The 23,929-nt window shown below is 39.5% G+C and overlaps 1 protein-coding gene across 3 annotated transcripts; it reads left to right on the top strand.

Moving 5' to 3' along the window:
* Positions 1 to 15,133: 15,133 nt before the first annotated feature.
* LOC147624890 (pentatricopeptide repeat-containing protein At1g11290, chloroplastic-like) lies at positions 15,134 to 19,120 on the top strand. 3 transcript variants are annotated; one of them, XM_086818132.1, is made up of 3 exons: positions 15,137 to 15,239; positions 15,413 to 17,400; positions 17,841 to 19,120. In XM_086818132.1, the coding sequence occupies exons 1-2, from the start codon at positions 15,234 to 15,236 to the stop codon at positions 17,138 to 17,140; spliced, it is 1,734 nt and encodes a 577-aa protein (XP_086674258.1). In that variant the 5' UTR covers positions 15,137 to 15,233; the 3' UTR covers positions 17,141 to 17,400; positions 17,841 to 19,120. The 3 variants fall into 3 exon arrangements, with proteins under 3 accessions (XP_086674257.1, XP_086674259.1, XP_086674258.1); XM_086818131.1 differs by having other exon boundaries at positions 15,134 to 17,400; XM_086818133.1 differs by lacking the exon at positions 17,841 to 19,120 and having other exon boundaries at positions 15,134 to 16,759; positions 16,908 to 17,063.
* The last annotated feature ends 4,809 nt before the right edge of the window (positions 19,121 to 23,929 follow it).

Below are 23,929 nucleotides of genomic sequence, written 5' to 3'. Positions count from 1 at the left end.
ATCAATATACAAACATAGTCCCAACTGCTGCAAGTTCCTAGCCTTGGTTCTTGGTGATGTGAGTATGTTTATGGGCTGACAAGACTCTTATTAATAATTAATTAGACCGTAAAAATTTCTTAAAATTCTTGAGAACGTCACCAACTTGCACTCTAAAAACATCTACTTTGACCTTTGTTGTATAGCAGCTTGTCTGCATCATCAACATCTACATGATCAATGGGCTGAAATTCAAGCTGACAATTTTGGGTGTTCGTAAGTAGATTCATATGGCCAGAATCAAGTGCACCACTTTAGAACAAAGGCAACAAAGAATCAAACACATCATGTGGACCCATAATGGGCTACAAATTTGCATTCCAACAAGGGCTACATCATTGAGTATTCAAATACCACATCTCGACTAACTCTGATCTTGCCTGTCATCATAAGTATTCAAATACCACATCTCAACTAACTATGATCTTGCCCGTCATCATAGGCTGATACATCAAAACTATATCCCACAAATATGCATTTCATGGCCTTATCTTGAAGCTTTTGTCGATGTTACGATACAAGAGCATGCATAAATAACCAAACACATGTATATGATTCACCATTGGCTTGCTTCCATTCCAAGCCTCATACAGCATCATGGTGTTTAAAGCTTTGGTGGAGCATCTGTTCAGAACATAAGCTGCACATCTATCCAAAATTTATGAGGTAGGCTCCTAACTTTAACCATATAACATGCCATATCCATAAGAGACCTATTCTTGTGTTCAGCCACACCATTTTGTTGGCAGAATACATTGGTTTATAACACCTCTCTCTTTCAAGAATGCATTGAACTCATGTGACATGTACTCCCCCCACAATCTGTGTGCGAAGTGCCAGAAGCTTATTTACCACTAAAATGTTTAGTCATGGCCAAGAAAACTTTAAAGCATGCAAAAACTTCTAATTTGTTCTTCATTGGATATACCCCAGTGTGGCATGTAACATCATCAATGAAGGTAATAATATAGATAACCTTGATAGATGGGATCCACATAGGACCGCATACATCACTGTGGGCAAGCTGCAATTTGTGAGCACCTCCAACAGCCAATCCATCATTGGGAAATATGGTGCATTGCATTTTTCCAAGTATTGATCCTTCACACACATTTTTGACAAGCACTTTAAGTGATGACAATTCATGCACCATGTCATGCCTTTTGAGGCAAAGTAAACTATTGAAGATTAGATAACCAAGCCGACTCTCTATCAACCATAATTTTAGTATCAACTGCCAAAGCATCTTTCAATGCACTCCTCTCATAGACATCTAGCTTATATAAGCCATGGCATAATGTACCAGTAGTGACAATGATATCCCCTTCATGTGACGATCGTGTAGTGCGCATCTATCACCCATTAAACATCAAATCTTGCTTATGCAATCGCCCCTAAAATCAAAAAATTACCGCGCGATTGAAATTTCTGCAATCGCTGCTGCTAGTGAAAGTTATAAAACAATTCTTCTAGATAAGAGAATTTGAGAAGTGAAGTATAATATACTCTAGGGTACTCAAATACCACCACACCTAAGAGGGTCGTCACATAGGAAGGTAAAAAGTTCCTATGTGTAAGAGCCTATAGGGAAAAAAACCCTTCCCAACAAGAAGGTAAAAAGTTCCTATGTGTAAGAGCATATAGGGAAAAAAACCCTTCCCAACAAGAAGGTAAAAAGTTCCTATGTGTAAGAGCCTGTTCACACTAGAACAACCATGAGGTATACACAACATAAGTAATAAATTCAACTTGCATGGGCTTAGCATACTTTTGACTTCTCACTAGCTTACGCATACATCCTGGTGATATAAAAAATGAGTGCCACCGGGATCAACTAAAACCTTAAATTGCTTATCCTTTGGAATTCAGCCAAAGCTTGGATAACTAAGATTTGTCGATTCTACCTCTGATGATGCTCAATGGTTGTATGAATTCAACCTCTTTCTTCTTTTACTTGGCCACAATGATAGTCTTAGAGGACCTTGGTTGAGTAAAAAAACGTCCACTTGAATTGTCCCAACTTGGCAGAGTTACTTTGGATTGAGACCACTAGTCTTTGAAATCGCAAACCTTGAATATTTTGACCATGAGAAGGAACTCTTGATGGGTTCGGGCAATCTCTGAACATGTGTTGAGGTTGGTGACACTGAAAACACCTATCTTCCTTGTAGGGTCAGTTGTTATGTCCTCTTGCTTAAGGGATGAATGTAGGTATCGGGGGTGACAAGGATAAAATTCTCTCTCAGTCTTGATCCTTGATTCTTTCATCTCTTAGATTTTATTCTGACTTCTACTGCATTTTGATAGAGGAGGCCTAGAAGCATTCCCCTGGGTGAAGCTCCTCTTGGTAGATGGTGGCAAGGTCCTCTAGTGGTCACTCTTAGTGGAGAAAGCCTTGGAAAAGTCTTCACCCCCATTGCTACTGCCTTAGAAATCGCGGGTTTGGCATTCTTGACTAAGTTGTCAAGGTGTTTCTCACGCTTTCAAACAAATATACTCAAAATTCCTACCTCATCCATAGTTGGAGCAAAGAGAAGAAGCTTAGCAAAGTTTGGTGGTATTCTTCAATGGTTCTACCCAGTTGTCCCAATTCTAAGAACTCATTCATTCGATCCTCATGGAATCCATGGAGATAACCTTTGATGCAGGAATTGCTTTCCATCTCCTCTTTCTTAGCTGATTTTAGTCTCCATTGGATTTACACTGATTTCTCCATCCTTTTTAGGCTACACCGACAATCTTGAGGCATGCCAAGGCCATCTGACTTATTTCATTATAATTGACCACATTAAATACTACTCCATTGACTCGGTCTATGCTTCTATTAGTTCACTTAATATCTTTCCTTCACCCTTGAATGAACCTAGTTGAGCCTTGTGAAGACCCTCCTAGACATCATTATCAAGGGGTTCCCTCAACGGGTCTAGGGTGACATCTTGCTCGATTCATGTTTTTTGAAAATTATCCAAAATAATTTATTATTCATCTTAAATAGAAAAAATTTAGTTATCATTAAAAATATATCTTTCTTGGATTTATATTAGAGAGCCAAAAAAAGTTATCCAACTACAAAGTAAATTATACGGATATCCTCCTAGGCTTGGGATCCAAATAGTTTGAGATAGGAGGGTGGGGGGCATGGGGCAATGAGGATATACAAACTTAGTGCGGGGAAGATATGTACTAGGTTAATTTAATTTGGAGAGGAATTCCACCATGAGAATACATGTACACTATCTACTCAAGCCCTCGATGAAGCTTTGTCTCTTTACATATTTTCATTCTCTTTTTGTCAATCTTACCATCATAGAGGCAATTCATCTTTTGATAGATATGTACTAAGCTAATTTAGTTTGGAGAGGAATTCCCCCATGAGAATCCATGCACACTATCTACTCAAGCCCTCTCAGTGAGTCTCTTCAGATATTTAAATTATATTTTTTGTCAATCTTATCATAGGGGCAATTCACCTTTAAATGGAAATTGTCATCTAGGAGGGTGGGGTCATCCTTGATAAGATGGGTCATTTCAATCCCACAAGATTCAAACTTGAGACACAAACAAAGATTTGTGATCCATATATAAGAAAAGGTTTAAGAGAGACTCGAGTTGAGCAAACGCCATGATTGTCACTTTAAAATTTGGCCACATAGAGAGGATATCTCATTCTTAAAATAGCTTTGCAAATATTTGATGATTGCTTTACATCACTCTTCTTCAATGATCTCAATATCTACCTCAAAGAATATTGATTCTACGTCTTCAATGGGGTCATGTTTGTCTAGGGATGGGTGAACCATGATGCAACTAGAAACATTAAAAGAATTTTTGTCACCTTCAAATATACTTTATCTTCCTTAGCACAAAAGAAGTTTATATACAAAATGTTAGTTATTATATCCCAAGATAAGTACATTGTCCGAAAAGGATCTCTTGAGTCATACAAAACTCTACTATGCTTATGTCTTCAGAAGTTAGCAAGGTCTCGGAGAATCTTGACTACTTTAAGGATGACTATCTTGTGAGCCAGGAGTAGCATCCTTAGTTTCGAGATCTTAGCAATGACTATCTTGTGAGCTAGGAGTAGCATCCTTAGCTCCGAGATCTCACAAAAAATTCCTCGTTACCTGAGGTATTGTCAACATCTACCACATAATAATGATTTACCATTCCCAAAATTTCCAACTTATATAGATGATTATATTTTGGTTTAACATTTCAATACTCCCAATTGGGAGTATCGCATAGGCAGTGAATGGATCCTAGTTTTGGACCCTCTATGACCATTCCTAACCCGTGATGAAAAGCTCATTTGCATGCTCATACACTTCTAGAAGAGCCAAGCATTGCTCTATTTCTTTCTCAAGTTCGCATAAGGGACATCCATGGGTTCCATTACTGCTTAGTTCAACCATTATCTGAAGAAGGTGACCATCATGTTGAATGGTGGTCTTAGAGTTAGCATAATCACCAAGAGGGAATCTTGGGGACACCCCACTAGTATTTTAATAGTGAAGTTGGTTGTGGTGGTGGAACAACATGAATGTTGTGCCACCCATTCACAAAGGGAAGAGGGAAGAAGGTGACTATAATCTTGGAAGGTGGTGATAGTGTTAACATAATCACTAAGAGCTACAAGGAATCTTGGGGATCAAAACATGATCCTTGAGAGGATCCTTAAAACACCTTGCATATATAATGCAAGATTGGCAAATGGATTGATGCATAATGAGGACATCGAGCATATCTGCATCCACAAGGGCGACTGGACTTTGAAAGCTAATCTCAAAATGTAATAGAATCACCCAACCTATTCGTTGATAATTCTTTTAAAAGAATGTAAAACAACTGGTTATATAACTTATAAAACAATTGCTTCTTTTAAAACAAGTGCTTATATCACTTATAAAACAATTGCTTCTTTTAAAACAACTGCTTATATCACTTTGGTCAATATTTATCAAGGCATATAAACTTGGAACTAGATTTGCAAGCATGGATGGGACTGAGGGATAGCCTCTTTGTATATGGGACCCCTACCTCTCGATCTATGGTATCTAAATCACACTAAGGGTAGAGTGACTCACTTAGGGCCTCATATCATAATGTCCTGGCGCTTGGCTATTCCTTCAACTCCTCTCAGTCTGACTAGAACAATCCTTATGCAGAAAATGTAAATGACACCTCCAGCTATATTCAGTCACAATGTCCTGTTGCTTGGCTATTTTGTTAGTTCCTCTTAGTGTGATTAGAAAAATCCTTACACAAAAAAGGTAAACAAATCCTCCAGATGTATTCCATTTTATAATTCTCACAAGGATGTCGAGGGGCTCCTCTTTCAGGTGCCCCTTTCATGGGCAATGCACCCATGGCCATGTATCAGAGCATCTCTATCCGTCATTATCACAGGGCTATGAGATACGACCTGGCATGATATAGGTATATTTTTAAAGATCTTGATATATACGTATGAGCAGCCCAATGAACCGGTCATTGAGGATCTACCAGAAGTGGATGAGCTTGAGGAGATTTTGTGGCCATAATAGATTGTATATCACAAGGAACACAACCATGTAGGAGGAAAACTTGTCAAGCGTTACCTTGTGAAGTTCAAGAACTATCTTCCCACATTGGTGCTAAATGGATAGATGAAGAGTTCTTTAGAGATTTCTTGCACGTGTTTCAGACAGATTTGGATGCTTTTCAATTGCGAACAATTGTTAGAAGTCGAGGGGATGTCACCATTTGGCCACCCAATTGGTCCACTCTTGCTTTCTTATTATGTATATACATTGGATTGGCATCCATGCCAGTTATGGAGGGGATTGATGCCAGTTATGGAGGGGATTGATGCCATTCATGTAATAATGTGGATTTGGCTTTTTGTTGGGACTTGTACGTGTGTACATGCCCGAAAATTCTTGGAGGATTGGTGTTCCATCGAGTCTGGTACCTCATGTACTTACCTAGAATACGTCTATTTTGGTATAGTTTTCATGAACGAAAATTGTCCATACAAATGTTACATTGCATAGCATCTTTATGTGCTTGCCTACAAATTGAATTTGCATGCTACTTTCATGCTTGCTTGACCAATGTGTAGTTTCAGGTAAGGGGACGCTTGTTCGTAAACCAATTTGAGAACTTGGGTTTACTTTATAAAGACCCAGTGATTCAATCCATATATACAAATGAATCCAAGAAGAAAAGTCACATAAGCCACTCAAATTAAACGAGTGTTGCTTGAGGAAAAGTCCTAGATTTGTTTGTATATATGGATCAAATCCAGTGATTTGATCCATATATACAAACGAATCCAGGAAAAAAAGTCACATAAGCCACTCAAATTAAATGAGTGTTTTCTTGGAATTGTCTCAGAGGTAGGGAAATCTATTGAAGGGTACCATCAATTATATGCAATTCTTATTCGTTATGCCCCCGCTGGACAATAAGACAATTCTTCATTAATTCATTGGAAAGTTGGATTTGTCCACTCGATAGGCTAGTGAAGAATGTAAAACCCTCATTTATAGTAGAACTGGTAAAGATGGCTAAGGATATCTCCCAAGCCTTCTCCCAAGCCTTTCCAAGGAAACAACTCAATAGAGACCCTTGCCGGCCCCTCCCCTTGTTGAAGTCAAAGAAAACTTTGATTGCTGCAACAAAAAACTTTAGTTTACTCAAGGTAAAGTAGAATTAAGGATAGGATCAGAGTCAAGGCTCTAAGGCCAAAGGACATAGAGGACAAGATTTTTATTTTAATATGCAAGAGATCTTCAAGGAGCATCTAGATAATTTTGTTTTGGTCTTCTTTGGTGACATCCTAGTCCACTCTAAAAATGCTAAGAAGAGTAAGTGTACCTTCTTTACTGATCATTTAATTAGGGTTCACAATGTCAAGGGATGGAATTTCATCTAACCCGGCAAAGATGCAAGCTATTATTGATGAGCCAAAACCAAAGATGATAAAGGAAGTTAGGGCATTTTTAGGCTTAACATGGTGGTATTGGATTTTCATCCCCTATACCAAGATTGCTTCTCCCATATAATTATGCTTCTCAAGAAGGATACTTCATTTCAATGGACCCATATGTGCCAATGTGCCTTTGATAAGCTAAATGTTACGTTGGTAATAAATCATGGTTTGAAGCTACCAAAGTTTGGAAAGCCTTTTGAAGTCTAATGCCAGGATTCGATCATAAGAAATTATTATCTTTTGGGGGAGAAGTTCACCTTAGTAACTGATCATAAGAGCAGGACATACATAAGTAATATGCTAATATGATAAGATCTAACATTGAATTCAATGATGGTGACATGATTTTTTGTCTTGTATGACCTAGGAGAAGTTCTCTCTCCTCGGGTAAGTACAAGAAGTTAACGCCTAGGTATTGTGGACCATATGTGATTACACAAAGGATTAGAGATCAAGCTTATAAACTTTTACTTCCCCATAATTTCAGATCCACAGTCTTCCATGTTAGTCAATTGTGAAGAGGTATGTTCCAAATCCCAACTATATTTTGGATGATGAGCAAATTGCTTTTCTAGCTCAAGGGTAAGCAAAACTTGAACTAGAAGCAATTATAGATGTCCAACAAAAACCCCTTAGAAAAAACAGGATCTTAAAAGAGTATCTTGTCAAGTGGAATTTTTTCCCAAGCAAAGATACCACTTAAGAGAAAGAAGAATAATTGATGAGGAGAAGGATTATCCCATGTTTACGAGATGAGAACATCTCAGTTCTTTAATTGGGGGAGAATGTAAGATCCCCCTTCCTATGTAATATCCCTAGTTTGATCTCTATAAAAATCCTCAAAATAAAGAGCACAAAGGTCTAAATTGATTAGATAGACCCTAGTATAATGTAGGTTTATGACCATAGGACACCATGTAAATATATGCAGAAGAAGAAGCTAATGCAAGAGGGAAACCTACAAACCTATTTAGCATACATCCATTAAAGCAAGAAAGATTTAATAGCATACATGCAAGCAATAATAGAGAAGAAGGGGAGCTCACAAGTATTTTATTGTAAGGAGATGATTGTGTATTGCTTAGTGTAAAAAATGACTTATATACAAGTGACTAGTTTTCACAATATGTCGACTAAACTAAAAAATGGTCTGGTCTCTATTACTAATCTTAAAGCAAGTATGTACACAAAGTCCTTAGACTTTCCCTATTTGACATTAAGCTCAAGGTAAGGCCACTTTATATATTCCAAGTATGTACACAAAGTCCTTAAACTTTCCCTATTTGACATTAAGCTCAAGGTAAGGCCACTTTATATATTCCAATGTCGTCTTACAATACTATGTTGAGAGCACAAAGACAAAAAATCTAGTAGAGCTCTATGTATGTGCAGTTTGCTGTTAGGTATTTTTGTCTAACTGATCATTGAGCAATTAGATAAAAATTCTATTATAGCTACATGTATGTGCGCCTCACATAGTCTAGTGTTAGGAATCTAAAGTCCTCTTATTGCATTGGGTACAGATGTATGGCACAATCCTCTCATTGCATTAGGCACAGACATGTGGCCCAGCTCATATTTGGTATGGAACCACTAAAGTGCCAAGCTTGATTGAGTAGTGACACCTATTGTCGTGGGTTTTAGGAGAGTGAAATAACCTCATGTTCATGCAAGAAGCTTAGCACTCTATGTAGAAATCATCTATGTACCATCTCTAATAGAAAAGATATTATTTGGGGCCATTTTTGTGTTTTTTAGTACCTTCTCTCTCTACATGTGATAACTAAACTTTTTTCACTTATATGCCTATAGTTACAAAGAGTGTGCACTCTAACAACTCATAATTGTTCTAAGTCATTTATTTGAGTGATCAATAGCTTTAATTTCTTTACGATTAGTTACCTCCAGAGAGTACATGTTAATAGTTATAAGCAAAGCAAATTTGTAGCATAATTAAACAAGTTTATAGGGATTAAGTGGTATTAGCAAGTACCCACATGTGTACCAAATGAATGGAAAATGAACTCCATGTAAGGAAAGTGGTTGGAATTAGAGGAATACTTACACTTTAGTTTATGGGAGGCTTGTACCATGGTGGGTTCTTCTTCCACAACTTTAAGGGGAAAATGTTATCAAATTTCTTTCAAAAATTTTGTGTTCAAGCAAGCCAAAAATTGACTTTGACTTTAAGGCTTTACACTCAAGGAAGGCTTAAGCATCAAGACCACAAGGGACCCCAAGTATATAACCTAAAATTTACACAAGCCCAACATGGCACTCAAGATATGAGTGAAAAGATTAAGCAATGGAAATAATGAAAATATAGAGTGCTCAGACACTCTCATAGGCCCTTGATCATAATAGTTAGAGATAGAATTCTAGGTACTCTATGGAATTAACTAGTCAACTCATAAATAGGTATTAATCAAGAAATTAAAGCTATTAAGATCACTTAAATAAATGACTTAGAATAATTATAAGTTGTTAGAGAGCACACTCTTTGTAATTATAGGCATATAAGTGAAAAAAATTTAGAGAAAGAAACTACTACATGTAGAGAGAGAACGTACTAAAAAACACATAGAAATGGTTTTGTTATTTCCATTGCTTAATCTTTTCATTCCAATCTTGAGTGCCATGTTGGACTTGTGCAAATTTTAGGTTATGTGTCTGGGGTCCCTTGTGTTCTTGATGCTTAAGCCTTCCTTGAGTGTCAAGCCTTAAAGTCAGAGTCAATTGTTGGCTTGCTTGAACACAAACTTTTTTAAAGATATTTTTTAACAACATTTTCCCCTTAAGATTGTGGGGAAGAAGAACCCGAAGAACCCCACCATGTAAAAGCCTCCCATTAACTAAAGTGTAAGTATTCCTTTGACTCCAATCACTTTCCTTACATGGAGTTCATTTTCCATCCATTTGGCACACGTGGTTGGGTACTTTTTAATATCACCTAATCCCTATAAACTTCTTTCATTATTTAATCATCCCATGCTAGAAGTAAACTTTTCATATAGCTATTATATTTAGCTTCCAAATTTAGTTATGTTTGTCTCGATGGGAGCTACAAAAATAAGGTACTCTTCCTTTGCTAAAAATCATCTTTTGCTATGTATTCATGCACATGGTAGAAAGTAGACCTTACTTAAACAATCTTTTTGCATAAAGATTTAAGATTTAACTCTCATCTTGTGAGTTTGTAATTTGTACACATTATTCTAATACATATATACCTTTGGCATTGTAATGTCTCAATCACAGATTTAAGATTTAATTCTCATCTTGTGAGTTTGTAATTTTTATACATTAATCACACTATCTAAATTTTATTTATGTATCCTAGATATTAGTTTGTATCTTGAACTCGTAAAAACCAACTATGTAGCCAATCCAAGTAGACTAACCCAATTAGCTGTATGACATAAACTCCCTTGTTAGTAAGAGCTTAGGTCTAGCTAGCTTAAGTAATAGTTGATTGTAAGCTACCTACATTGCCCTCTACTTGATTGAGTAGAGGATGCACCACATACATAACGTGGGTGAATTTTGATAAAGTTTACCATTCTTGGAGTCTTAGAAATTACCTTCACAATTACACTTATGCACTATCCAATGTTTAGTGAATGTTTAGTAACTGTGCCAATAAGGATGAATATTTGTCAATTAACTTTTGAGATGGATTCCTACTAATCACTAAATTACGAGAACTCAAAGCTTTTCTTGCTAAGGTGTGCTACTTTGAGTGTAATATTTTAGGGAGCCAAAAGTCACAGAAATAATCCAACAAGCTATGAGAATCAACTTGATGTGGGAAAAAAGAATCCTATCAATGATAGAAGGTGTTCTAGAAACAATTCAATCAAGAAGGATCTCGAAAAAGAAAGAGCTAAGAGAAATCTCAAGATAGCTAAAGCAAGGGTAAGAGATATCCAAGAATTAAACTAGATAGGGATAGTAAATTAGATGAAGATACAAGAGAATAGTCTTAAGATAAGGAGAAAAAGAATGAGCTAAGAGAAATTAGATGAAGAGGCAAGAGAGTAGTCTCAAGACAAGAATGAGCCAAGAGAAATTAGATGAAAAGGCAAGAGAGTAGTCTCAAGACAAGGACAAAAAGAATGAGAGAAATCTCAAGATAGCTAAAGCAAGGGTAAGAAATATCCAAGAATTAAACTAGATAGGGATAGTACATCAAGATGAAGAGGCAAGAGAGTACTCTCAAGACAAGAAGGACCATTGTGAGGGTCTTTAAACCTAATGCTAAGTTAAATAACACTATAATCAAATCCTTTAAGTTAAATGTATCTCGTTACTTGAAGGGGTGTAAATGTTGAAATATACAAGTGAATAGGGTGTGTGCGGGAACAAGCCCTTAACAAGAGGCTGTAAAAGAGAATCTGTAAATGAGTGAGAAGCTGTGAAAAGATGAGAAGTATCTACTGGGAGAGAATAAAGGGTAGCATGAGAAGATTTAGGATGTGTGGAGATATTATGGGAAGAGGTGGAGAGAATCGAGCAAAAGAGGTGGAGTGAATCAAGGAGAGATCAGTGGGATTAGATGCTTGGATGTAAACTCTATAAATTGAGGCATTGGCCTAATGAGAATTTGCTGGTTTTTTATTATCCATGCCTACATTAAGCTATTAATTAATTGCTCACTAATCACATCTTAATCATCGTCTAATCTCTTTGTTAATGATGTTGATTCTAGCATTTGATCCACCATAGCTCATCATATTGCTGCAAATTTAACAGTAAAGAAAGTAAATGAAGAAGATTTTACAAATTACTTTTCACAACCATGGTACTTTGAGTATCCACATGAGAGAATGCCTGAAGACTCAGAGAAACCCAATGATACACAAATGAAGCGATGTTTCTTTATGGGATTGAAGAGAAACACTTTGCACAACTTAATCATAGTCTCAAATCTAGATTCTTTTGATCAATGTTGCAAAGAAGCAATCCTTTTAAATGACAACGTGATAATGGATGATAATTGTGAAATCGATTCTTCATGTCTAAACTGGTAGAAGCAAGGCATGTCTAAATCGGTAGAAGCAAGGGCTAAAGAGAAATTAATCTCTAAACTGTAATCACATAATTGAAAACTTTGGAAAGAAATTCAATAAGGGGATGAACTCAACCAAACACCACCACTAAAACCCTGTTAACTTCTAAGGACCAAATGTGATGCGTACATTTCCATGCCCTACTACCCAAACTCACATTGTCCATACCCCAATGTAATATTTATATAATTAATCATTGTAAAATTATGGTTCATGACACCTCATAGTGTCTCCAACCACATGCACCCAAGTGTAAGAGGACTAGCTCAAATCTAAGGGACCTCATTGGAAACCGCAATGGAAAATCAAATGCCCTTGGCACAAAAAGAAACTGAAAGGGTAAAAAATGCTAAGGAAGCTACATTATAGTGCTTTTACCATCGTGGACGACACAAGGTGGTAGACTTGCTCTACTTGGAGTACTTCAACACTTTTCATTCTTCTTCACACCTTATAACCCCTATGCGAATGAGTGTAATTGATCTCATGAGATCAATTGCACATCGTTCTCATAAGCTACCTTGAGTTAAACTCAAGCTACTTACCACTCAATATCTTAAGTATGCAAAATGGGTGGTTATCTATGGTACCACTTAATAATGTGCTCACATAGTTGCAAGCAAAGGTCAAAATGAATGCAAATAATAATACTTCACAATGGGTAGAGGAGCATGTCCTTGGAGAGAAGCCACTAAATGACCACTCCTAAACCCAAGAAACATAAAAGCACACAAGGAATTCCTTTTGGAGTTGGTGTCACTAACAAACAACTGACTGACTGGGCTATCAACAGGTTTTTGGAGAAGTTAAGGAAATGGGAGGGTGTTAGAGTTCCATTTCATAATATAATTGACATTTGTAATGCTGTGCTAAATGCCTACATAATGTTTTTATGTGCAGTGTTGGATTTTCGGAAGTGCCATTAGAAAAAAAAATAGGCCCTATTAGAGATTTCCCATTGAGAAATTGCAGAATGTCTAAAAGGGTCCCATCTTGGTTGGCTTGGGACAAATTGTCAGTTCGTAAAGAGGAGGGGGGTATTGGAATCTTACATATGCCTACACTGTTTAGCAAGGAGTGCCTTAATGCTTCCTAAATGCTTGCAATCTTGGACCATAATGGTAAGGGAGATAGTTGAATCATCTGAGGTGTATGCTAAAGGTAAATGGTTGGACTTGGGATGGAAGATGAACTGTTTTCTTATGCTCCTCTTAAAGTAACAAACTCTGCATTCTGCAAGATGCTATGTAAAAGATGGAAAGGCTGCTTGTGCTTGATGACTTGGGAGGGGGGATGCAAAGTAACTGGAAACTCTATGCTCAGCTTGGGGATAAGGTGGTCACATAAATTCAACCCCCCCTGGGGTCACTTGACATTACTTCTGCTAAGAAGCTGAACAATAAAGGGTTAAGGTGTTTGAATGATTGTTGGGACTGGTGGGTGGAAAGATTTGGATCATTTAACTTGGGAGTTCCATTTTTCTCGAAGAGAGAGAGACTTGGTGATTCAGGATTTTGAGCAAATTCAAAGGGGGTGGTGTTCTACTGCTATAAATGAGACTTGCTGGATTAAGGATTGGACTTGGATCAATGGTGTCAAGCTAGTAAATGGCAAAACCAAGGATCTCTACTCTGTGATATGAAGAGGGGAAGGCAATGTTGAATACCACAAAACAGTAAGATTTGGAGAGTGAGTTGGAGCTTCTGATGTTTGGAAGAAGAGATGGAAGCAGATGTGGGAGAGTCAAATCCCAAGAGGTTTCGTGTATTTTTGTGGAGGATAGACATGTGGGCCCTTCCTATTGGTTCTAAATTACTTCAAAAAATTCTCTAGTGGATGCTATCCCAAGTGCAGGTCTGCAATTGAGGATGGTAAGCATGCCTTTTGGGAGTGCCCAGCTATCAGAGGTGCCTGGGTCAGGATTGCCAAATGGGTTGAGCATTGTTTGGGAGTGCAGGCTTATTGGGGAGACTGGATTCTTGGCAAATGGTCTTTCATTGATGAAAATGCAAGATTATTGTTTAACATAATCAGGGCATGGTGTTTGTGGGGAATTTGGAGCACTAGGAATGCTATTGTTTTTCCAGAAGGTCTCCTTTGTTGGTATTGATGCAACAGATGTTATGCATAAATGTGTGTGCATGTGTTGGTCTATATGCAATTTGAATAGGCTGAGGGGAGATGGACTGGATCTACTCCTATTGAATCTGCAAAGGACCATTCCTTGATGTATGTCTTACTCTAGGTGGGACCTCAAGCATATTGGGGGGATTCCTAACCCTTGGTTTATCTTTTGCAAGAGAGGTGTGTGTAGATTGGAAATGCAAACTGCCCAAATTTGGGCCTAAGACTAGAAGATGGTACCTCAAGGAAAAACAGATTGATTATACCTTTGTTGCATTTATTGAGAACCCAGTGGGAACTAGACCCACAGTAAAAATTTGGTCAAAGAAAGGAAGCAATTCGAAAAGCAATCCCCAAGGGGTTGTAGCACAGAAGCAATGTTGGAGGCCTGCATCATGTTGGGCTATCAGATTTCTTGGGAAGCAGTGTAGCTTTTTGTTAGAGGAAGAAAGATGGTCTTTGCTTTGTAAACTCCTTAATGAAGTCAAGAGTGAAAATTAGTGGTCTGTAGTGAAGTTCAGATGTATTTGACTTAAAAGTGTATTGGACCTTTTTTCAGCACTTAAATATAAATATATACTATTGATCTCGGGAAAAAAAAAGCACACAAATTGAAGAGTTCAAGGCTAAACCCATGGACAAGGGTAAGTGGCATGTAGAAAGTTCACCTAAAGAGGTAAAAGTGACACATGATGCAGAAGCATCTGTTAGCTAGTTCGTGTTCTAAAGATTGTGTCTGCGTTCCTCCTGACCCCCAATCTCTTCTCCTCCCCATTGCTAACGAGATCCTTACTAACCTCAAAAACAAATAAAACATTATAACCGTGCTTGTTGTGATCGCCAAAAAAGAAATTAAATAAAAATAAACAAAATACACAAAAATGCACCCGTTTAGGTACTCCAGCCAAATTGCCAATCACTAACAAGCCTTCTCTGTTTTTTCTGGAGCAATAGCAATTCTCAGGAACAGTTCCCACCACTAATGTAGCAAAGAAGGACACACCAAATAGAGGTGTGATCAAGCTATGAAGGTAACGTACAACTTGGACGAACTCCGTAACCTGTGTGACCTGCCCGTGTTGTCCAAATGCAAAGGAAGAGCTCTGATTTATCGATGTAGTTCAATCGATGGGGAGATACACGAGAGAGAGAGAGAGAGATGGGCTGAATCAGACTGATGAGCGGATACTTGATGGATGAGCAGATTCGGGCTCTGTGCGAGCGAGGGCAGCTTGACAGGGCGCTGGATGCCCTAATCCACAAGGAGGACCAGGACCAGCTGCATGATGACGTGTACGTGTCTCTGTTGAAGGCATGCCACAGGAGGAAGGGCCTCGTGCAGGCCAAGCGCCTCCACGCGCATCTCCTACTCTACCGCAGCCTCAACCTCAGCAGCAGGTTGGGTGAGTACCTGGTGTTGACGCTAGCCAAGTGCGGGGGCATCCAAGAGGCCCGCCAGCTCTTCCAGAGACTGCCCCGTCGTACTGTCTACTCTTGGACCGCCCTCATCTCTGCCCTCACGGATTGCGGTCGAGGCCAGGAAGCGCTCAGGATGCATGGGTACATGCAAGAGGAAGGCGTGGAACCGAACAAGTACACATTTGTCAGCCTCTTCAAAGCTTGCGGTAGCCTAGCTTGTCTAGAAGAGGGCCGGAAATTACATGCTGAGGCCTGTCGGAATGGGTTAGCCTCAGATATTTTCATTAGCAGCACCCTTGTAAGCATGTACGGCAAGTGTGGGGCCATTGTGGAAGCGGAGACGGTGTTCAGGACATCACCCAAGCGCGACATTGTATTGTGGAATGCCATGCTCTCAGCTTATGTTGAACAGAAACAGGGAGAGAAGGCTCTGTTGTTGTACAGGCAGATGCAAGAGGAAGGCATGAGTCCAGACCAGCACACCATCTTGATGGCCCTTCAGCCATGTGGCACACTTGTAGAGGAGGAAGAAGCTATTGCTATGCAAGGGACGCGTTCCAAAGTGATCTCCCTTGAAATTGGGCATGCATTACATGCAGATGCTCGGAAGAATGGCTTTGTTTCAGATGTCTTTGTTGGCACCGCACTTGTGACCATGTATGCAAGGTGTGGGGCAATTCTGGAAGCAGAAAACGTCTTTGGTAGTTTATCTGTGCGTGATGTCACATCATGGAACGCAATGTTCTCGGCATATGTTGAACAAGGCCAAGGACAGAAGATTTTACAGTGTTACAAGCACATGCGAAAGCAAAGTGTGATTCTAGATGATGTTACACTCACGTGCATTCTCCAAGCTTGCAGTGACACGGGAAGCTCGGCGATAAGTAAAGAGCTCCACTTCACCATTGTCTCTGCTAGCCTTGAGCTGAATCTTCCCCTCACAGCCACTCTTATTCAAGCATATGGGAGTTGTGCAAGCATGGTGGATGCACAAGCAGTCTTTGATTGGCTGCCCCATCCTGATGTCGTGTCATGGACTGCATGCATTGCTGGTTATGCAAGAGAAGGAAAAAGTGCAGCAAGCCTGGAAATGTTTGTGATATCGCAACAGTATGGTATTAACCCAGATGGGGTAATGTTTGGCTCAGTTATTTCAACTTGCAGTCTCAGTGGCCTTGTTGATGAAGGTCTCAATCACACTAAATGTATGAGGGAGGATTATGGCATTGCTCCAAATTTAAATCATTATAACCTTATTGTTGACCTCCTTGGACGTGCAGGCGACTTCAAACGGATAGAGAACTTACTGGGGAGGATAGTGATGCAAGCTGATTTGACGATTTGGTTATCGTTACTGGGTGCATGTTGTATACATGGCAATATGGAGCTGGGGAAACTTGCATTTCATCATGCAGTAAAATTGCAGCCTGAGGAGGCTATTACATATGTTTTGATGTCAAACATCTATGCTGATGCTGGGATGCAAGAGCGTGTAGGTGGGGCTGAAGTTTGAAGCTGTATGGCGGAGCCTGGCCACACACTAAGTACATTGCAAGTGGTATAGCAGAAGATGCAAAGAATTGGTCAAAGAAGGTGGCCATAGCATTTGGCTGCTTAACATTCCCATATATAACCAGTTGCCATTCAACTCCTATGACCAATTTCAAGCAGAAATTCTCTCGGGCTGGGACATGCTTACTCTGATGGAAACTTTGCTATTTGGCAAAAAGTTGCTTGGTTTTCTCTTTCTTTCAACTCCAACTAATCACTCTGGTATGTTATTTATTTTGACAACTTTGCCTCCAATAGCTGTGTATATAAAAATATGAATGTTGGCTTTCCTTCAAACAAGCTTTCTTGCCAAGCTCCTTGATGAGCGTGAAATGCCATGATTGGTAGGTCTCTTGCCGGCTGGCAGCACATTCACCCTATTTCTGATTCTTGAAGCTATTTGCCATGAGAAAGACACTACCCTTTCATTGTAGTCCCTGCATTTCTCTGTAGTGTGTCGCATGCCCCTGTTTTCCACCTCATTACATGGTGCACTGCACCACCCTTGCAAGGCCCTACACTGATCAAATTGCCAAATAAAATTTTGAAGCAAGCGTGTGTTTGAGTTTTCTTATGCTCCCATTCATCTAAGGTTAATGACATTTTCTTATTGTTTATACAGTTATTTGATGTATGCAACTGATGAAGTTGCCGTTTTGCAGGTTATTTCGAAAACTGTAGAGAGAATATGGATGTGGCAAATTCAAATGATGATGAGTCTTTTTGGAAAAAGTGGAGCAGATGGCCAGTACCAAAGTTGTTTTTGGATAAATGGGAAATGTTGTGAACGAGAAACTCGATACATGATGGTGGAAAGCCAGTGAAGGGTAAGTAGCTTCATTGCACTATTGGCAGCATGGTAGCATGATGCTACTTCTTTTCATCTAGCTAGGGGGCGAGGGGATTATGATGACCTATCTGCCATTTGGGGGCTTGGACATGGCTCTTAACTCAGCTGAACTGGCTGCTGAATCTCAGACAAGCAGCATATAAATTTTCATCCAGCAAATCCTTCCACTCGTAATTCAGGTGCAAGAGGGTGGTCCAATCATATGGGGTCCCTTCCCGGATATCTTGGCCTTGCATGTTATTTCAGTCAGGCTGCAGCGCTGCATGGCTGGTTGTCTGTTGTGAAACCTCCTCTCTGGATGGATAGCGTCTCCTAACCTTTCTATGAAAGAGGGGCAGTGTCCGTAGGATGATTGTGCATCCACCCTAATAAGAATGCAGTCACCTCCTGATGAAATGTGATCTTTCATGGAAAACATGAGAAGAGGTTTTTTATTATCAAAATAATGTTGAAGCATTTTTGTGGAGAATGTTTCCAACTTCCAAGTTAAAGGTTGGATCCACGAGGAATGAGAAGAAAGAGTGGGTACCAAAGGACGCAGGAGTATCTATATCCAATTTCAGTTATGCTGACACAAATCATTTATATCCATGACAGTTTGGTATTTTGATCAATGTCGTAAAATGGGCTTCTAGGTGGATGTTCAGACTTCACACAAAAAGATTTGCAGCATAGTTGCAGAGCCTTTTTTTCTTTTTTTAATAAAGGAACCTACCCTTGTACTGATGTCAAAACGATACTTGTCAAAACGATACTCGTTATCATCCCATATGTCCTTTAAACACTCCATTTTGATAATTGTCAGGAGTCAATGGGCAATGATAAATGGCGATTGGTAATTGTCAATGGTTGAAGGAAGCAATGATTGATCATGTATGCTTGATTCTACACATAATCAATAATAAGCACCCAAATTCTTTTTCCCCATCATCAATTAGTTTTTACACTTAAAGGTTTTTGTCTCGGGAGAATTTTTTTAACTAGAATGCTTGGGTACCCCTATTCTCTTGATTGCTTGCACTTGTACAAGCATGAACATCAAGCCTATGATTATGTTCGACATGAGGAATAGATGGATATCAACAGAGATCAAGGGTTGCATCGCAAGGTAGATAATTTCAAATTCATTACCACATTTGAATCTAAGTTACATGTCATTCATTAAGTCATAGGATTTTCGTGCTCATTTGTGTGAGTGAAGGTTTTTAAAAAAAAAAAACCATATATAAAGTATAGCGAGGAGTTGGCACAATCCTCTCTGAAATTTAATAAACATAGGAGAAAATATTCTCTCGTTTTCTAAATAGCACTTTCGATATTGAAAGTGCACCAAAACACCTTCACTGTTGAAGGCGGCCATTAGTCTTACGTATTGATTCATGATACAAAACTCATTTTCAAATATAGTAATGAATTTGTAATTTTTTAATTTGCGAGATACTTTTGAATCCCCATCGAACATAAGAACAGGCTTCAAGCTCATTGATTACGAATGTTGGTCTAGCCTTGTGCTTTCAAATTCATGTTCATTCAAGCATTTCAAATATGTTCTACACTACACGAAGTATGCTACCCAAGCATTCACACAAAACACAGTAAAAGAATTAAAAAGAAAACAATCTTGTTTTGCAAGCTTTAAAGGAGCATGGAGTGCACTTGGTTTTGATGATGTGTGTGTGTGTGTGTGTGTGACAGAGAGAGAGAGAGAGAGAGAGAGTACTTGCTTGCGTTTATGCACCAAGACATCTTGTGCATAAACATAAGATGTCCAGCTATGGAGTCGACTTAACAACAACCTCCCATTGCAGGTCATAAAAAGCGGCGATGAATACATGTCTCCTACTAGTGTTCACCACAGCCCTGTGCTAAATGCTTTTGTAAATGCCATTACTCACAACCTACGACACACCGAGCATGCACCACTCCATGCAAGCAAAGCAGATTTTGCATTACAAGTTTGTACGAGCGTTACTTTCACTATGTCTGCTACATTGATGATGTACGCCCCAAGGAGAGGCTTCATAGGGTACCACTCTCCATCTTCGAGACTTACAAAGACAATGGCACGGAAGTCCACTATCTCGGATAAATAGGAGAAGGGCCATGATGCGTGGAACTGCACTAGCGTGTGACACGATCCCCCTTGATAGCTCAGCTCAAAAAGCTACGTCAAGCCTTTAGAGATGGTGCCTCTCTCTCCCTCGATTATATGTGTGAGCTTTTTGAGCCATTTTTAGGTAGCTAACTCTTCCGGACCGCGAAGGCGTAGAGGCTGGGAGACCCGTCTTTTACGGCTCCTGGTTTGCTGCTTGCGATTGGAAATCTTATCTTTTAATAAAATAAGATCTTTATTCAAAAGGCGAATCTACACATACATGATGAGGAGTGCCTTCTCTGTCAAGCTCTCGGTCGCACACTTCCAATGGCTCTCTGTCCTCTCTCTACCGGCAGCAGGTCTGCTACATCACCATCTCCCCCCAAACTCCCTTCACTTCCAAGCAAGGACACCCAGACCGGCTCTACAAGAGCCACACTCTACCAGGTGCTGGAGATCTCCCAAACGGCCACCGAGGCAGAAATCAAGGCCTCTTATAGACGATTGGCCCGCCTCTATCAGCGGCCATGGAAAACAAAGAGACCAACACTAAGCTTTTCTTACAGATCCACGCAACCTACACTGCCTTGTCCGACGCCCAGAGTCGGGCTACCTATGATCTCCAGCTCTCCATGCAAGCTCTTCAAGCAGCAGATTGCAGAAGGAGAGCATATTCTCAAGCGTAGGACTATAGTAGATCACCGCAAGCTTGCTCCTCTTCCAAAAGCGGTGCTAGGAGGTGGTGGCGGGCAAGCTGAGACCCTGGGACAAGCAGACTAGCAGCGGCGAGAGCTCTGTGAACGTCTATTTCTCTCTCTATATGTGTGAGCTTTTTGAGCTATTTTTAGAGAGCTATTTTGATGATTTAATTTTATTTACATGGCCGATTGAGCTATTTTTAAAGAGTTATTTTAATAATTTAATTTTATTTACATGCCAAGTGGTTTTTTCTCTTTTCATGCAAGGATGTTAGGCTACCCAAAGTTTAAAAATAATCCTTTAAAAAAAAACAATTATGCCTCCTCCTCTGGCAAGGCACTACAATCAGACTCCCGTCCAGGAGAGATGGACGGTGCTTGACCCACAAGGAAGGGGGCAAAGCAAGCAAGAGAGGACACGCAAAGGATAACTGCGTAGAGAGCAGGGAAACCATGGGTGCTTTCTCTTAGGCGTGTCCTAACTAGTCTCTCCCTCTACTTAGAGAGGAGGGCGGGAGCCCTCTCTCTCTCTCTCTCCCCCATATAGTGTGTGTAATAAAAGAGGACCCTCGCACTTATAAAGGCCGTGATCCACCCGAGTTCAAGTCCCACTGTTGGTCGTATATGCCCTCGTGTTGCATTCTACCGACGTTAATACCTCTCTCTCTCTCTCTCTCTCTCTCTCTCTCTCTCTCTCACAGCAGAGAGGTAGGTGTGTCCTAACTACCTATACTCTCTCTCTCTCTCTCTCTCTCTCACACACACACACACACAGAGCAGAGAGGTAGGGGTGTGTGCCCGGGAGGGTGCACATGCAGGGGAAGCTTGGCTTTGAGGAGGAGGGGATGTTGCAGGCGACAAATCCTTGAAGACAAGCGCAAGGGGCATTCAAAGGCGAGGTGGGTGAAGGGCAAACAATCTAGAGTGTGGAAAGGTCACATCGGCATCTCGAGACAAAAGGGGTTGGATCTATTAATGTTTCAAGTTACAACACATTAGGCTAACCTATGGTTCAAGGCATTAATTAACTAATGCCCAAGATAAAAGATGAATAAATAAATGGAAACCCAAGATTGCATGAAACTGAGTAGTCTAAGAAAAAGTTACAATGATGTGGTGGCAAGCTACCGCGCTATCTTTCCAAATAATAAAATTTTGGAACGGGTCTTTTTTTGAGGATTATTAATGGCCAATTGTAATGAATTTTGGTCAAATAGAATGGTAGATGATCGATTGTCAAGAATCAACGTTAAATGATTAATAATCATGTTTGATGGTCAATGATGCAATCGACCCTCACATGTTCATTCAATTTCAAGTTGCTTTGCTTTTGAAGTCCAAGAATTTGTTTAGAAGTTTTCAAAACCGCACATGTTAATTTGAATTTTCCTTCTTCTTTAGATCTAACAATTTCAAGCTGCTTTGCTTTTGAAGTTTGAGAATTTGTTTAGAAGTTTTCAAAACCTGTAGAAATTTCTCTCTAGATAGCACTCCAAGATCTCCATTTAAGGTTTTTAAAACCCATAGAAATTCCTTCTTGTATAGCATGAAAAGACAAAAATAGCACTAAAATGTGGCATTCTTTAGTGTTTTGAAAACTCGTAGGAACTTCGATTAAGGCTCCTTATTTGCTATTAATAATCACCCTTCCATAAAGATAAGTGGAAGGACCAAGGAGCAACTCCACAATGAAAATCACCTTGGATCTCATGCACAAGCATGAGAGAGAGGCCAAGGAGAGCCACCAAGGGGCAGTCATGGCATGCATTCAAGCCATGTGTCTCCCCACGTAAGAGTATAACTACCTCATTGTTGCCTTCATTTCATGAGGCTAGAATCAATAATCCTTACAAATGTACATCATAACAAATATGAGAATATCATTTAGTGCTTGAAGACGCATATGAGACTATGAATATGTTTATGGAAGATTTTGTGTTTGTGTGTGCACCACAGTAACTTCTTACATGGTACACAACTATGACTTCAAGAAGACTCGTTGGCTAGTAGTGTTGTGTACAAGGAAATTGAAAGGAATGGAATAATTTGCTTCTAAAGCAACATTAAGGGTTTACCCACCAGTATTTGGGTTTAAAGGAAAGTTTCACGACACCAACCACACCCTCTACAAGCTCAAAAAGATGAAGTCAAATTTGTCATCATACAGGGTATGGGACATTACCAGTAGTCAAAATGGTCCCATATGGGGTATGGGACATTACCAGTAGTACTAATAAGACATTAAAGAAGGCGACACTAGATCCAAGTGATCATGCTCTTGTTTTGGACAATGAAGAGGGGAGATCAAGTCAAATTTGTCCCATATAGGGTATGGGACATTACCAGTAGTAGTACTAATAAGACATTAAAGGTGACATTAGATCCAAGTGATCATGCTCTTGTTTTGGACCATAGAAGAAGGGGTGTAGACACACTGTGTTCCATGTCATAGCCGCGAAAAAGCTTTCTAAGGGGGAAGAAAAAGACAAGACCCCTTGTGGACCTTCTTAATTAGATGGCAATGATTAGAATTATATCATTACTAAAGATATAGCATGATGGTGCATCACCGTCCTACTGCAAAAGTACAACAATCTTTGCACTTCCTTAAATACGCGGTTAGGAATCCTCTTCTCACTTTTGAGAAGTTATGTTTAATAATTTAGGAGAACGAGTTGAGACTAAAGGCTACGATGGGGACTTAATCTCTGTGAAGAGCACAAAAGAGAAAAAAAAAATAGGTTTATGTAACCTCTTGGATTCAAAAGAAAAGAGGAGGAGTTAAGACTAAAGACTACAATGGGGACTTAATCTTCTTTGTGAGCACTCCGGAAAAAAAGAAGCATCAAACTAAACAAAAAACTAAGAGACGTCCTAGTGCTCATCTTTTATCTCACTAAGAGATGCAACTGGACAAGATTTTTGGTCATTGGATGTTGGTGGGGAGACTATGTGGTCGGCGTCTAGCATTGGAGAAGCGGATGGTTTTGGGTTTTGAAAACATTGGATGAGGGCTTTTCTATCAAGAGAAACGAGCCATTTGGCTTCTTCACATGCCTCTTGTGAAGCTCCATGGCCTAGGTTAGGGTTTTGGACAGTCCATGGCTA

The sequence above is a fragment of the Cibotium barometz genome, chromosome 24 (genome assembly GCF_041138505.1).
Source record: "Cibotium barometz isolate CiBa-2024 chromosome 24, ASM4113850v1, whole genome shotgun sequence".
In the NCBI taxonomy this organism is placed as follows: domain Eukaryota; kingdom Viridiplantae; phylum Streptophyta; class Polypodiopsida; order Cyatheales; family Cibotiaceae; genus Cibotium; species Cibotium barometz.
Note: the sequence above shows the minus strand (reverse complement) of the source record. Positions and strands in the feature narration are given on the sequence as shown.

Bases quoted from the DNA above. Each gene is read 5' to 3' on its own strand.
- LOC147624890 (XM_086818131.1), top strand. From the start codon at position 15,386: ATGAGCGGATACTTGATGGATGAGCAGATTCGGGCTCTGTGCGAGCGA.